This window comes from Terrapene carolina, unplaced genomic scaffold, assembly GCF_002925995.2.
Source record: "Terrapene carolina triunguis isolate 2854851 unplaced genomic scaffold, T_m_triunguis-2.0 Scaffold629, whole genome shotgun sequence".
Lineage (NCBI taxonomy): Eukaryota > Metazoa > Chordata > Testudines > Emydidae > Terrapene > Terrapene triunguis.
Genome location: NW_020664980.1, coordinates 4,903,271 through 4,918,555, shown reverse-complemented (window position 1 = coordinate 4,918,555; position 15,285 = coordinate 4,903,271). Strand labels below are relative to the sequence as shown.

Genomic DNA, 15,285 nt, shown 5'->3' with positions numbered 1-15,285 from the left:
ATCATGCTGAATTGTTCTATTTGCTTGGTGTAGTTATACATGATTTAGACTGGGACTAATAGAATTATTTCACTAATATCAGCTTACCTAGATTTGAACTAGAAGATCCAGAGTGAAAGGCTAGCACAGCAGGCAACTGCACCAACCAGAACAGTGAGGGTATGTCTACACAACAAAGAAAAACCTGCAGCTGGCCCGTTCCAACCAACTTGGGCCTGCAGCACTGTTTCCCACCCTGCAGAGTCCAAGAGCTTGGGCTTCAGCCTGAGCCTGGAAGTCTACACAGCAATGAAACAGCTCCGCAGCCCAAACCCCACAAGCCAAAGTCAGCAGGCACGGCCCAGACATGGGTTTTTCTTTGCTGTGTACACATACCCTGAATATACAAAACTGGACCAGATTTCAAGTGATTTATTTTTAAGACAGCAGTAAGTTTCATTTATTTTGAATGCTGTGAAAGAACAAATTGTTTTCCTTCTCTCTCGCAGTTAAAAACACTGTTCTGGAAAAATTGTACTGCTTTCTGCATGCAGAGACATGGAGTTACTCAGCCGGTAGCGTCATATTAACATTAGCTTCAGCATCAGACCTACTCAGCTCTGCAGTAGCGGAGTAAGGATCCCACCATTCTGACCAATCAAGGTAGGTCACTTTAAATTCCTAACTTCTGTCCAGGGCACCACAACGGAAGTCAAAATTGAAGTGGTCATAATTTGGTTTTCAATGAAATATTTAGGAGTTGAGAATCACTCCTAGCCTCTGATCAGGCTGGCTTCTCTCCATTTTACAGTGCATTTCTATATGAAGCATTTATAGATAGGCCCATATACCATAGCAATGGGTTTTCTAATTAAGTGTTTGAATTTATTTCCTTAATTCCTCTCTGTGTGTGTTCAGAGTAAGTGGCTTGTCAATATATAAGAATAAGCCTCTCTCTGCTTTTACTACTTAATCTGATTAATTATTTGGGGTATGAAGGGTAAAGCCTGATGGAAGTGAACAAGTGTGGGCTGTGTTTCAATCACACTAAATGCACTACCTGTAAATAATCCATTTGAGTAATTCTCGTGGAAAAGGAAAGACATTTCAACAAGAGCTTTGTTGCTTTTGTTCAAATTCTGAAAAGAGCTCTGGTAGCAGCGGAGAGTGAGCATATGCATAATCATACCCTGGAGTGCCTGATATTACCATATTCTCCATTTTGAATTATGCCCAATAAGGTGAGCATGGAGTGCCACAGCAAGGGGAAGCTACAGTGTGGATTGGCTACTGTCCCCAGCTATAAAACAAACCTTATGCTTTATTCTACTACACTCATTAATTTGCCTGCTGGACATCAGACTTTCAGAAACTGGGGTTCGAGTTTTCACATACAATTATCACTATGATTTTCAATCAGCTCTAAAGAGAAAGCATCTTTCGGAGGATTACAGTAATATGACTGGGTACAGCTAGGTATTTCCTCTAGAAGCCAGCAACCACAATGCAGTTTAATCATTACCTTTCAGATCATATAACAGGACTTGTAAAAGAAAGCCAATTATCTGTTTTATAAAGTAAGACTTGAAGAAAATATGGAAATGCTAACTTGGGGTTTTAACCTGTGTGACCTGTCTGGAAGATGTAGATTTAAAAAAAGCCAAGAATCCCAAGAGGCATTTGGGCCGTTAATCATATCATGAAAACATTTTATATAAATATTTTTTAAAATATATGAAACTACTTTAAATACTCACTCTGCTCTCCAGTGCCAAAAGTGGACTGTTGAGACTCCTAAGGGAATAAAAAGTTACATAAGATTATTTCAAAAGGGAGTTTTAACTAATGATGAAAGTAAAGACTGAGTCATACTGCCCCCTATTCTTTTAAATGACTGCAGTATATTAGGACTTAAGTAGAAGAGTGAAGCAAAAGCAAGGAATGAGGGTACTTGATTGTTCCTCTGGGCTCAAATTCCCTGCACCTATCCCAAAAGACATTCCAAGCCCAAGCACATGGTCTTAGCACAGGGACTTACTTCAGTAGGCCTGCCCATACTCCCCTCCTACACCAGCCCATCTGTTCCTCCAGTTACCCATGCAACTTGACACCTAATTCATGTACAATTATCTTAGCAGTGCTCACAAGTTAGACTCATTCACTTATGTAAATTATATACCCAAATTATATGGAAATCTAGCCATGAAAATCAAGCCATGTTCATTCTGGCTCTGACATCAGCAGTAGAGACCCTGGCACCAGAAGCTGATTAATTCCAGAAAATCCAGCTCTCCCCCACGCAGTAGTGCAAAGTCAATCCTGCTAAATGTAATTTAAAAAAACCAAAAGCTTGTTTTATAGTTCTTAAATAAACAGATCTGACTGAGTAGGTACAGGGAGCAGACTGCCGAATAAGAATGTCATATTTATATAGTCACCTCTTCTGACCATAACCTTGTTTTAAAGCAGTCCAGCTTTGGCCCTAAAAATATGAAATAGCTGAAAATACATGACTCAATTTGAAATGTATTACTTAGGAAATTGAATCTAGTATACTTCATTCAAATACTCTTTCACCAGTTTGCCAAGAAGAATCAAGTAATCTACCAATAGTGGGTTGTAGCTTCTATAATAAGCCTGTAAACTGATCTCCTATAGCAAGTGGCTCACTGAAGTGCTGCATGTACATAATGGTAGCTGTAAACATTCTGAACAAACAAGGGCTTTACACAACATATTCAGATGTTCTTAAAAATCTTTTACAGCTTTTCAATTTTTTATTGCAGATGGGTAAGTTGTTGAAGCAGTAATACATGAGGTTTTATTTCTTTGGAGTTCTTCACTGCAGCGTATAAAGCTCACTGTGCTCTGCTAAAGACTTCCCTCTTCCCAAAGATATCTTGTTTTATAGGTTTTATTTTAAAAATTGCTTCTTTAGTCAAAGAAAAAAAGAGTAAAAATTTAAATTGACTCAAAATGAAGCCCTGTAACATCTTCCCAGCTTCAATAGATAATTACCAGATAAACTTTGGAAACATGCAAAAGGTTAAAGCAATGACGTGTTTTTATATTTCACAGACATACTGAATGTCAGAATGATTATCTGCTATTTGGTTTCTTTTTGCCTCCATGGCCAAAAGTAGTCAGCAGGCCAAATGCGGTAGGCTATCATTCAAAATGGAAGACAGGATAGTGGGAAAATTATTGTGCTGCCTAATTTCAATAGCACTGGTAGACAGCTACCGTCCTGGGGTGGGCATACAAATAGCAATTTACATCTGTTTCTTCCTATGTACACCTTGTGACTGCTATAAAACAATGTCTGCGCAATTATCCATTGGTGTCACTTAAATGTTTTTAAGTCACACCATAGCATTCCCTGAGGGTGCGCTTTGATGAAGATATATTTTGTTTTAAATCCATTTTCCAATAATCTATTTTGGTTTTGAACACATTTCACTTTAAGAAACTCAGACAAGTAAAAGCACAAGCTTACAGCCACAAAGTTATTTCCAGCAGTATCATCTCCCAGGGGACTAATTAGGAAAGGACAAATGAGAAACAATGGAGAGGAAGGAGACCATATTAATCTAATGGGAGTAACAGCAGACAGACTGGTCAGGACAGGCAATGAAGAGATTTAAGCAGGAAGCAAACTGCACTTAGACATAAAAGGCAGAGAGAGGGAAGACTGGATATAATTGGGGAGAATGGTAATGCAGTACTTAGGTAGGTTGCCAACTTGGCTCTAGTCCAGGTAGCAGTGACTGAAAGTGGTTGCCATTTGATGGCTGTTGGGTTCTATTTGAAATGAGACCGTGGTCTCAATTCCACTTTCCATATTACTAACTTAACAGCAGCACAATCAACCCTAATCGATGCCATTGATGATACTCTCTGAGAGGTCAATGACCGAATAAACCTGGAAACAAAACTCCCCTTCCCTTCCTTAGCCATCCCTTCTCTAGGGCACAGCTGAGGTACTCCAGGGCAGAAGTTTACAATGCTGCTGTACTATTTGCTTTGTGGAGAGCAGACTTCAGTCTCAGACTCACAACTGAGCAACTTTCACCTGTACAAAAAACGCTTGGCTCTTAAGATGTTTGGGTGGTATGCGTTGATCTACGCGCACATATACAGACAGACATTTTATATACAATACCAATATTCTGCCTTTGGAGTCTGACAGTCATCTGCAGGAAATCTACGTGAGGCTGGAGCAGTAACCTCAAGCCTCAGACCATGGCTCAAACCAAATGACAGAGTATACAATTTTCAAAAGTGACTTAAGCATTTAGGGTCCTAAGCTCCATCAAAAATTTTACCCAGATTTCTTACAACAAAAGATCTACAAGGTAATCCTGTGAGGAAGCCAATTTCATGCAGCTTTGTTCTTGCTTAGGACCTGCTTTACCATTATTAAATATGTTAAGGTAATACCAATAGGCCCAATCAGGAATCTGGGACCATCATGCTAGGCACAATTCACATCAAACAGACAGTCCTTGCCCTAACAATCTAAGTTGACACATTAGACTACTGAAAAGTGCCTACGTTTGTAGTATATGGCATGCGAGACACACCAAGTGTTAGCACACAAGTAGAATGCTGTGAAACCTAGCAGCATATTACGTGTGAAGAAAGTACAGTTTCTGAAGAGATCAAGTCCTCTTAGGACAGTACAGCTTGATTAAAGTAAACCACTGTTCTGTTTTGTTTTCTACATTCCATTATGGTTTCAGGCTAAACAAACCCATGGCTCACTAACTTGCTGGAATTCTTGGAAAATATTCCTGTCAAGAATGACAAGGGCTACAACATGGTAGAGGAAATTATAGGCATTGGATCTGCAGAGAGTATTTAACAGAGTTCCTCATCTAAGATGCATAGTCATGGAATAAAAAAGTTGGCTAGAAGTCAGAAGACAAGGAGAAGCCATAAATGGAATTTTTTTGCAAGCTGGTTTAAGAAACACAATCCAGGTTGATAAAGGTCCAAAAATATGACCTATCTTTTTGTTCTTGTATGTCAGCAAGGCCAAGTAATCTAATATAGCTTCTTTCCCCCACCCCATACAAAAGATTCAATATATATGCTTACGAGGAAAGTCAAGTCAAAGGCCCACAAGCCAAACAATTCATAAACAACCCTACAATAACAAATAGGCACATGTTTGCAAGATAAGAGAAAAAACATTCTGTAAAGAAACAGATTTCTTCTTCAAGCATGTTGGGATTATTACATACTAGTTCTGAATATTATGAAACTTAACTTAGTTCTCTTAACAATAAAATATTTTAAGTATTACTGCTGGGTTGCCAATTTTGTATTACTCAGCAAATTAAGCTTGGATGAAATTAGTGTGTGCAAGATTTTTTGATCTATCATTACACTGATAAGATCAGTAAGTACCAAAAGGGAATAGATAATGAAATAATGAGACTTGTTTCTGGATTTGCATCAGGAAGTAAATCTAGGAATTGTTGTAGAATACTTTGTCAATTCTCAGCTCACAGGACAGCAGCAAACAAGAACGTACAGTTCAAAGGGGAAAGACAGGTACAGGGCTGTGCAGGTCCCCCATTCTGCTCTCTTCAGGGAGGATGGGTCTCTGTTTGTGGGTATGTATTGACAGCAGAGGCGTGGAGTGTCATGAGACCTGGCCAGAGCATTTTAGAGAACCATATTAGTAATTTTCACCACAGCTCAAGGCAGCTACATTAATCTTGGAGATTACATAGAGGACAGTGCTCCACTCCTCCCAGAAAAAAGCAAGTGATATAAGATGTTAAGAATGAAATAGATGAACATAGAAAAACAACTGACAAAAATAAACTTCAAGTGAAATATGCTTATAACTCAACTATTCTCTATCAGGGATCAAAATGGGTCATTCAGTGGGCTCTTACTTTCCTCTGGAGTCTGCCCACAATGCTCCAAAATCTCAGCTTTCATTACAAAAAATAAGTCTAGCACTTATGACTTTGAAGATTATTCAGTTAACATTATAAAGGTTATTTATGAAGTAACATTTGCTGAGCCTGTAAATGCTGAAACAGTGGCAAGGGAGGAACAGACTGCCCCAATCCATTTTCAGGGTGTGTTAACTCTGGAGCAGAATGATATTGCAATGTTCTTTCACTGTTGATCACACACGAGAAACAAGAGGGATAGATGTAAGATAGAGGGATGTAAGAGCTGCACTGTCTTCTTCTAGTGATGCCGTGCTAACAAACATACAATTGTTATTAGTGCGTGACAATTTCATTGACTCTCTTTAAAAATCAGTATTTGTAGTTCTACATTAATGATACCATGGGGTGAAGGGACGAAAAAGCCAACTGAGCAGAGTTAAGACTAAGTCAGGGGCGGGCAAACTTTTTGGCCTGAGGGCCGCATCGGGTTTCGGAAGGTGTATGGAGGGCCAGTTAGGGGAGGACCCCCATCCCTCCGCTTCTCGCCCTCTGACCCCCCTCCCCCACCTCCCAGGACTCCTGTCCCATCCAACCCACCCTGGTCCCTGACCGCCCCTGGAACCCCTGCCCCGACTGCCCCCCACCGCCCCATCCAACCCCTCCCTCCCTCCTTCCTGACTGGCCCCCCGGGACCTCTGCCCCCATGCAACCCCCCTGTTCCCCACCCTCTGACCACTCTGACCCCTATCCACACCCCCGCCCCCTGACCACCACCCCAAACTCCCCTGCCCCCTATCCAACCCCCCCCACCCCACTCCCTGCCCCCTTACCACGCTGCCTGGAGCACCGGTGGCGCTACAGCCACGCTGCGCAGCTCAGAGACCGGGTCAGGGCAGGCTCTGCAGCTGCGCTGCCCCAGGAGCTCACAGCCCCGCCGCCCAGAGCATTGCGCCGGCGGTGGGACGCGCTGAGGCTGCGGGGAAGGGGGAACAGCAGGGGAGGGGCTTGGCAGGAGGGTCCCGTGGGCTGGATGTGGCCCGCAGGCTGTAGTTTGCCCACCTCTGTTCTAAGTGCGTAACTGTGCATTTCCATACTTTATATGTCCGAATTTCTTATAAGCTTAACCATACCTTCGCATTCCCTGCATTTGTGATGCTTGACTTTGGGGATAATTACAGGATCCCTAGATGCTTTTAAGTTACTGACATGTATTCAACCTTAATGCCAATTTAATGTAGTTTTCATCTGGAAATTATCTTTTATTTTGTTTTTAATTAAATATGTTATACATAAATACTAAAAGAGAATGTTACTATGGGATATTTCCAATGATCTGAAGATATGTACTATCAACTTAAAAAAATAAGTTTTATTTTAAACTTTCAGGGCCAGATCTAGTGCATACCCCACTACAGACCAGCACAAAGCAGTCATAGTGTACTGTCCAGTTTCCCTTCTCCCTCTTGATCCTACCCACATTCTCATGCGCATTCACACACACCAGTTTTCCCTTCCTTCCTTTCCTACTGAACAGATCTGATGCAATGGGTACTTTTTGAAAAGAACCTTTTAAGATTAATGGTCATGACAACAAAGCTCTTCATAACAAAGTTTCTTCTTCAGCCCCTGCTGATGGAAAATAACATTATTTACAGAAAAATCAATGAAGAACTGCTCTTTCGAAATGGCTGTCATTTCCTATTGTTCTCAATGGGACTGAAGCCACAGCAGCCAGATACTGTCTCCCAATTTTGTTCCTTTCAGGAAGATACAGCAGTTGAGTGAATGCAGATGGGGAAAGAACAGAATTGTGCTCTTTACAGGGCTATCATGGGTACTGCTGTAAAGCCAGGATGGATTTTCAGACAAAGGGTTACCATGTATTCAAATAAACCCCAAATGACAATGCACAGTTGAATTTAACAACAAGAGCTTTAAAACCCTGCAGTGCAATTCTTGAACTTTAAAAGGAGTTTCTCTAGTTTTAATGTCACTCAATATTTAACTACTAAACAAATATAAAGTTAAGTTTGTCAGTCACTAACCTTAGTTGGAAAAGGAAATTTTGATGGCTCTGTTTTGCATGGTGTATGAATAGCAGTCAGAGGGGGAGGCCAAGAGTGGGTCATCTCCTGTAAACAAACCAAACAGCAAAAAGCCATTATACGTTAAGGTTAAAACACATCAAAATGTCAACTTTAAAAAGCTATACACACTTCTGTGTGAAATATTTTTACCTATAATCATTCGATGTAAAATCTAAGAATATTTACTTTAATATTATAGACTCATTTGTTTTTTTCTGTTTACTATATCCATTTGACAGCATTTTGAGTATGCAGTTCCATTCTCTGCCTACATAATGAACAAACTTTTGCAGAGAAATCTGAAAATTCTTTAAAAAAACATTTGTCCATGAAAATGGACACTAAAATACATTCAATAAAGAAAACACATAGAACTGATAAGCTGCTTTCTGTTCCTCCAAAACTTCTACCAGCAAGTTTAAAACAGGGATGTCAATGTGTGTCAATACTTTGTAAGAAGATCTAGGAAACTGAAGGGCACAACAGGTTTAAGGTTAACAGCCGTTGCAGCAGAAACTGGAATCCAAGTACTTCGCACATTGATGATTTTTAGGGAGTCAGATAATGTAAGTGGAGTTCTTGGGACACTGCTGATTTTCTCTCATGTGCAGGCAGGGCAAGTACTCCATTTCCCCACTTTAGCAGTGTTTGTTTATTTAATGAATAAAGTCAAGAACCGGAAGAACAGACAACTTACTTTTAGAATTTCATCCACACAGGTCACGTCACCAGATGCTGATGCCTATAAATCAAAGTTCAGGATTAACTATTATATTTATACCTCTTAAGGCTTCTCCCCCACACCCGTTAACACACCGGATTTGAAGTTACACTTGTTTGTGGCCCAAGTCCTGATGATATTCATCCAGAATCAGTGAGAGAAGTAGCACTGCTAGACTAAAGAACCAGCAATAGTTTTAGGATCGGATATCTCCCAAACTGCAGAAATCCTAGATTTCGTAGAGCACTGGCACACAGAAATGAAATATACTAAAAATCATGTTATTCTAATCCCTTACCTGTATTCCTCACTTAAATGTTAACATGATTTTAACAAGGCAGTGTCTTACAAACATCTGAAAGTTTGGCTTTATTTATTTTTTAAACTATAAGTTCATGAGGCAAGTCACTGGCCACTATCTGAACTCAAGTGATTGAAAAAGCAGAATGGTAACCCATAACATGACTTTAGATCTGTTCTCTCATGAACTGCATTATTAATTAGAGCATAATAAGGGCTACTTACAGTTTTGTACTTTAATAATTCCCTGTACCTCTGTCCTAATACATGTGGGGGGAGGGGGGAGAAGAGCTGCAATACTGTTTGTCTTAGTGTAAAATAAAAATTATGCATACATTTGTGAATACTTGGCATAGATGTCTTTCCTTATGCATGATTTTTAACCATGGCCATTATTTTTCTACATTTTATTTAGCCATTTATTTGCGATATCTAAAAGACTCCCAGCTATTGCTATTCAAGTGGCTAAGAGTAGATGCAATTGCATCTTTTTAAAATAATTTTAAACTACACTGATCCTCAACATGGCTGTGCAGATGCAGGCAACCTATACTCAACACTCCAAGAGTAGCTAAACCACTAAAATATGTTTAAGCTAAATATGCCCTATACAGAGAAAAAAATATTGCTTATATTCTGAAACCTATTACATTGTTTTTAGAAAACTGTAGTTATATTATGCACAATTACTACACTTCAAAAAGAGAATTTGGTTTATGCCACAATCGAACATAACCGAGAGTAAAATCCATTACATATGACTCATCAGAAAGAACCAGAGACCATAAAAGCTCCAACATGGTATGCAATTATGTAAAAACCATGACATGCACAATGGGGATGTAGAAGGAAATAAACAACATTCTCCTTAAAATACAAAAGAAAAATGTGTGACTTCCCACTGACAAACTACAAAAGTTGCTTCACTTTCCAATGGGAAGTCCTGTATTTTTATAGAAAGTTAACTGTAGCCATATAGGCTGGAATTTTAAATGGAGCCTATAGAAGTTAGGCACCCAACGCCCTTAAGCGCCTCTGAAAATCCCAGCCATTGATGCTGAAAAAAGATAAACCCCCCCAAAACTTAGTACCAACTTACATCTAGTGGTTGAGAAGGTATTTTAAGCTTGGTTAGATGTGCTTTGCTGCTAGGCTTCAGCTCACTCATGCTGTTGCTATGAGTTTGACTACTGTAGTGTTCAGAGGACAACTTTGGTTCCATAGACTCCTGTCCATCCATGGGCCTTACATAGGCAGTGGGCTTCTGCAACATTGAACTGGACTTGGACATTAGTGAAGGAGGAAAAGACTGGTTAGAGTGCTGTCCACTTGAAAATGAAGGTACACGGGAAGGTGAGTCCCAGTTGGCATCAGGATCCCGTGGAGATTTTGAGCGCTGATGTTCCTTGCTATGATGATCACTTCCATGAGACCTGGAATGGCTGGAGCTCAATGAAGAAACAGCAGGTGGTTTTCCAGGGCTGGAAGAACGGGATTTGGAGTGTTCTGATCCGTGCTGGCTTTTTTTGCGGCTGCTGCTACTACCACCATATGAGTCACGGTCATGCCTCTGGCCACTGCTGCTAGTGTTATTGCCACTGCTCCGCTGACTACTGTGTCCAGTTTGTAAACCTGAGGACCGTTTCTGCGATTGGGAGGAAGTGCTAGGTGCTGGTCCTACAGGAGTCCATTTGCTGCTCTGATGAGAGCTGGTACTGTGTCTCTGTTCACCAAAGAAACTTTGGTTTGATTTTTCATCTGGCGTTGATGGTACTGTTGGTTTGGGAATACCAACAAGCTTTTGTAGAGATCTGTCTCCTATAAGATCCTTCATTTCATCATAATTTCCAAGCATGCTCTGAATACGGTTAGACAATTGATCTTCTTTGCTGGTCTGTGCAAAGTATAACAGAAATATAAGATTAAAAATACATTTAAGAAGTATTTTTAAAATGAGATTCCTAAATCTAAGATATATACAACTTGGCTTAGGTAAGTTGACTTGACACAAAACTAGAGTAGTAAACCCAAAATTCAGAATTAAGAACTTAAGTTAGCATCCAAGTCTATTTTGTGTGCCATCCCAGTTTCGCCTCCTGTTCTTAATATTTTAATCCCTTTAAATTTAAATAAATAATTTATTAAGTTTAATACGTAAGTAGTAATAAATGGACTCTGCATACCAGTTCAGAGCAGGACGAGGCTGAGATTTTTCAGTGTTGTCAAACGGAGCTAGGCACTCAGCTCCCATTGGTGACTGAGAATCCCAATGAAAATTTCTAGAGAAGTACTAAGTTATTCTCCTAATTAATACACAAAGAACTATGTAGTTATTATTCCCTTCTGATTTCTAAAGCTAGTCATCTTATTTTTAACATTTCACTCATCCTTTTAAATTATTTTATCTTTACTCTCTCCCCCGTCTGTCTTCAAACTATACATATTTTATTCTTCAAGGCTGAAAATCCCACATAGTAACAGACCATTTGGCTGTGCACCACTAACAAGAAGCCTTCAGTGGGCTAATATAACTAATAACATATCCATAAAGCTTGATCAAGTTTAACATTAAATGCAGCTTCCTACTAACAAAATATGGTAGCTAGATTACAGATATTAGTTTATGAAATATCATAGACTGAGTGCAGGGGGGAAAATGTAATATTGTAATGGAAGAATCTTCCACACAAACCAAGAACTATCTATCAAAAGTAGACAAGACAACTGACTGGCCAGAGAGTCAAGGAAAAAATTTTGCCTAATGAGTTAGAAACGATTAGAGGTTGGCACAAACAAAACCAATCTTATCTATTAATACAAGGCCAGTTCAGCTGTTTTAAATAACGACTGTTCAACTGCCAGATAGATAAGATGGGCTATTATATGCATTTTCTATATTCAATGTCCCCTTCCACACAGTCCTCCAAATCCCTCACTGAGCCAAGATCTTTCCATATAGTTCCTGGCTTTAAATCTCACATTGCAGCCACCATTCTTTCAGCAGAGGATGGACTATGGCTGCCTGCCTCTAGACATTAACGACAGACATCCTTACTGGCACAGCAGGTACAGAGAAAAAAAATATGTATCAACTAGGCCACCCTGTAGAGGTCCATGCACACTTATTTTGATAGCTTGTGGGGAAATGGTCCAAAGTACACTGCTACCTCGATATAACGCTACCCGATATAACATGAATTCGGATATAAAGCGGTAAAGCAGTGCTCTGGGGGGGCAGGGCTGACACTCCGGTGGATCAAAGCAAGTTCAATATAAAGCGGTTTCACCTTTAACACGGTAAGATTTTTTGGCTCCCGAGGACAGCGTTATATCGAGGTAGAGGTGTAGTTTAAGGAAATAAGAAGCCAACAGTTAGAAAGAAAAATGTAATGGAAAGGTTTAAAGAGCCTTAATGCCACAGTTCCTTTTAAATTCTGCTATAATTCTATGGTAATACAAAATTATTTTTCCTTTAGCCATATGAACTAGGTAGGTGGTTCAGAAGAATGTTTTGTTCAAAGCCCTGAGCTATAATCACAAAATTCTCATAGAAGAGAGTTGTGGGGAAGTATTGCTGGCCACACAAAAATGGCACTGGCACTTTTAAGGAAAGAATCTAATTATTATTTATGCAGTTCTTACTTATGCACTTCTCAATTTGGAGAAGGAAAACGAACCATTTGTTTAACTAGTGTTTGTAGTCAGTTTCTAGTCAACTCCATTCATGCTCTAACACAATTTTGCGATATTCATTTGTGAACACAGCAGTGGACGTTTTGTTTAAGTATCTTTCCAGTAGAATTCTTTCTAGAACCTGGGCCAGAGTTGGGCTGTGTTTATCAAAGACATGAGTTCTATACAGTATAGCTTTAGGTTGGCGATGAACAATTGTACCAGTGATATTACTCCTGGGGGAATTCTGTGTCACTGCATGCGTGCAGAATTCATGTCCCCTGCAGATTTCTTTTCCTCCCTGCAGAAAAATGACTAACAGGGAAGCTGCAAGAGCAGTCATGCACCACTCCCTAGCTGCACAGATACATTGTTTCAGGCAACCGGAGCAGGCAGCAGAGAGGTAAATCACCGCAGGGCTGGGGATACCCCAGCCAGCGGTTCCTACACTGAGCTGGGATCAGCTGATAGTCTCAGCTGGGCTGGAAGCAGAAGAGGACGGGACTTTCTCTTCCCATGCAAGAAGTGGCTGGGGCTGTGTTAGACCCAACCCCAGCTGCAGGAAGCTCAGCATACTCCCCTGCTTCCTGCCCCCATCGCTGCTCAGCTGCAGGGGGAGAGGTCACTGTATGGGGAGCTGCTCCTGCATCCGCCCAACCCCCATGCATCCGGACCTCCCATACCCAGACACCCCCACCAAGCCTCACCCAGAACCCCCCTATCCTTTCATACCCAAACCCCACCACATTGAACCTCAACTCCTGCATCTGGAGCCTCCTGCACCCAAACCCCCTGCCTCCGGCTCCTACCCCTGCACCTAGACCACCCCCCACTGAGCTCCCTGCACTTAAACCCCCGCCACCATCTTGAGCCCACACATCCAGATCCCCATGCCACTGCCCCCCAATTAGCTGCACCTAGACCCCCTCCCCACCAAGCGCCACTCCCCCCACACCCAGATCCCTCCACTGAGCTCCAAGCACTTTCACCTGGAAGTCCCTGCAGAGTCCCCTTGCCCCTGCACCTGGAACCCCGCCAACGAGTCTCCATGCATCCAGATCCCCCCCACACCTAGGCCCTTTACTGAGTTGCCTCCACCCAGATTATCCCAGACAGAATCCTCTGACCCCACACCTGGATCTCCCCCCCAGAGCCCCTCCACACTTGGATCCTGCCTGGTTGAGCCTGCCTGCCCCACACCTGGTGCTCCTTGTGCAGAGGGGCAGGGCCCCAGGGTGTTTCTGGGGCAGGCCCAGGCCTTGTGCTGTGTCAAGGTCGGGTGCAGCCTCACCACCTAGTCCATGTCCCAGGAGTGGGGAGGCTGCAGGATGATCTCCCACTTTTATGCAACCAGTGGCCTGTGCTCCCCGCTGCCATGCTGGAGCCTCTGCATTTATTTATTGACAAATAAAACCTGCAGAATTTTAAAATATTGTACGCAAAATTTTTAATTTTTTGGCGCAGAATGCCCTCAGGAGGAGTATGGTATTAAGAACCTCAAATACTATCAGTAGACTAGATAGCAGGGGTTAAAAAAAAAAAAAAAGCAATCCCCGAACTAATCTTTCAGACTGAGGCTATTTCTCTAATAACCCTTAAATGATTTTTAAGGCCAGTCTGCCCTAAAAAGGTTACAGTGGTAGAATTATGTCAGTTAAGGGTGTGATTTTTGTTTTTACTGATACAGTTCTACTGGTCCAAGCCCTAACATGTGTAGTTATACCAATTCTGTTTACCAAACTGGAATAAGCACTTCTCTGCCAGTATAACTATGTCCATACTAGGAGACCACTTTAACTATAACAGTAACATTAAAGCAGCAAAACTTTCTAATACAGACAAGACCCAAGTCTCATCTCCTCACTTACCAGAGGAGGCTACATTGAAAGAATTTTTTTTTTTTTTTAAGGGTTCTTGAATAATAAAGAATTAAAATCATGGAGGTCATTATCTTACCCTTCGAAAATTAGTTTCTGCCTCAGGCACATATATATTGTTCGTCTATAGGTGTTGAGTGTGGCCTAAATAGATCCTTGGGAGAGAATCTAGTGTGGGTTTAAAGTCATGGGTAGAGACTTTAAATAGTTTGTAAAGAAAAGAAAAAAGTTACACCAAACCCTGAATTAAGCTCACAATAGTAAATGAATTTTAAGGAACCTGGCTATATTAAATGGTAAGAACCCCAGGCTATGAAGCAGTTTTGTATTTAAAATCAACCTGCTAGTCAAACTTCCTATTCCTGGGTTTACCTTTAGCTAGAGTACTGTGGATGAAGGTTAATATGCTAAACAGTAAGCTAAAAAAGCATTTAAAAAAAAAAAAAAAAAGCTAGCCACCATAACAGACTTGACCAACACTTGAAATGTTTTGGGTGGCTGGAACAATTTCAGAAGGAAACTGAAAAGTTAGCTGAAGTTTCATTATCCTTTTCAGCACATCCTTTCAAATAAAGCAGTGTCTTTATTCTTGAGTGATATTTTGAGCATCTATTAGTCCTGCTACCTAGTAGCCATCCATCCTCACTTTCAAGCCCTGCTTCTTATCACTGTCACAAGAACTGTGCACTAGAAAAAAAATCACGTAAAAAAGCCTAGAAATCAAATAATTAGAA

The 15,285-nt window shown here is 40.9% G+C and overlaps 1 protein-coding gene across 3 annotated transcripts in view; it reads right to left on the bottom strand.

The window, feature by feature from the left end:
* The window catches only part of AFF4 (AF4/FMR2 family member 4), a 78,764-nt gene that overhangs the window by 30,612 nt on the left and 32,867 nt on the right, over nucleotides 1-15,285 (bottom strand). For all 3 annotated transcript variants that reach the window (XM_024213106.2, XM_024213107.2, XM_024213108.2), the window contains 4 exons: nucleotides 10,102-10,896; nucleotides 8,679-8,723; nucleotides 7,940-8,026; nucleotides 1,737-1,773 (listed from right to left, as the gene is read on the bottom strand). In XM_024213106.2, the coding sequence (XP_024068874.1) occupies nucleotides 1,737-1,773; nucleotides 7,940-8,026; nucleotides 8,679-8,723; nucleotides 10,102-10,896 (964 nt within the window). The remainder of the gene's footprint in view (nucleotides 1-1,736; nucleotides 1,774-7,939; nucleotides 8,027-8,678; nucleotides 8,724-10,101; nucleotides 10,897-15,285) is intronic.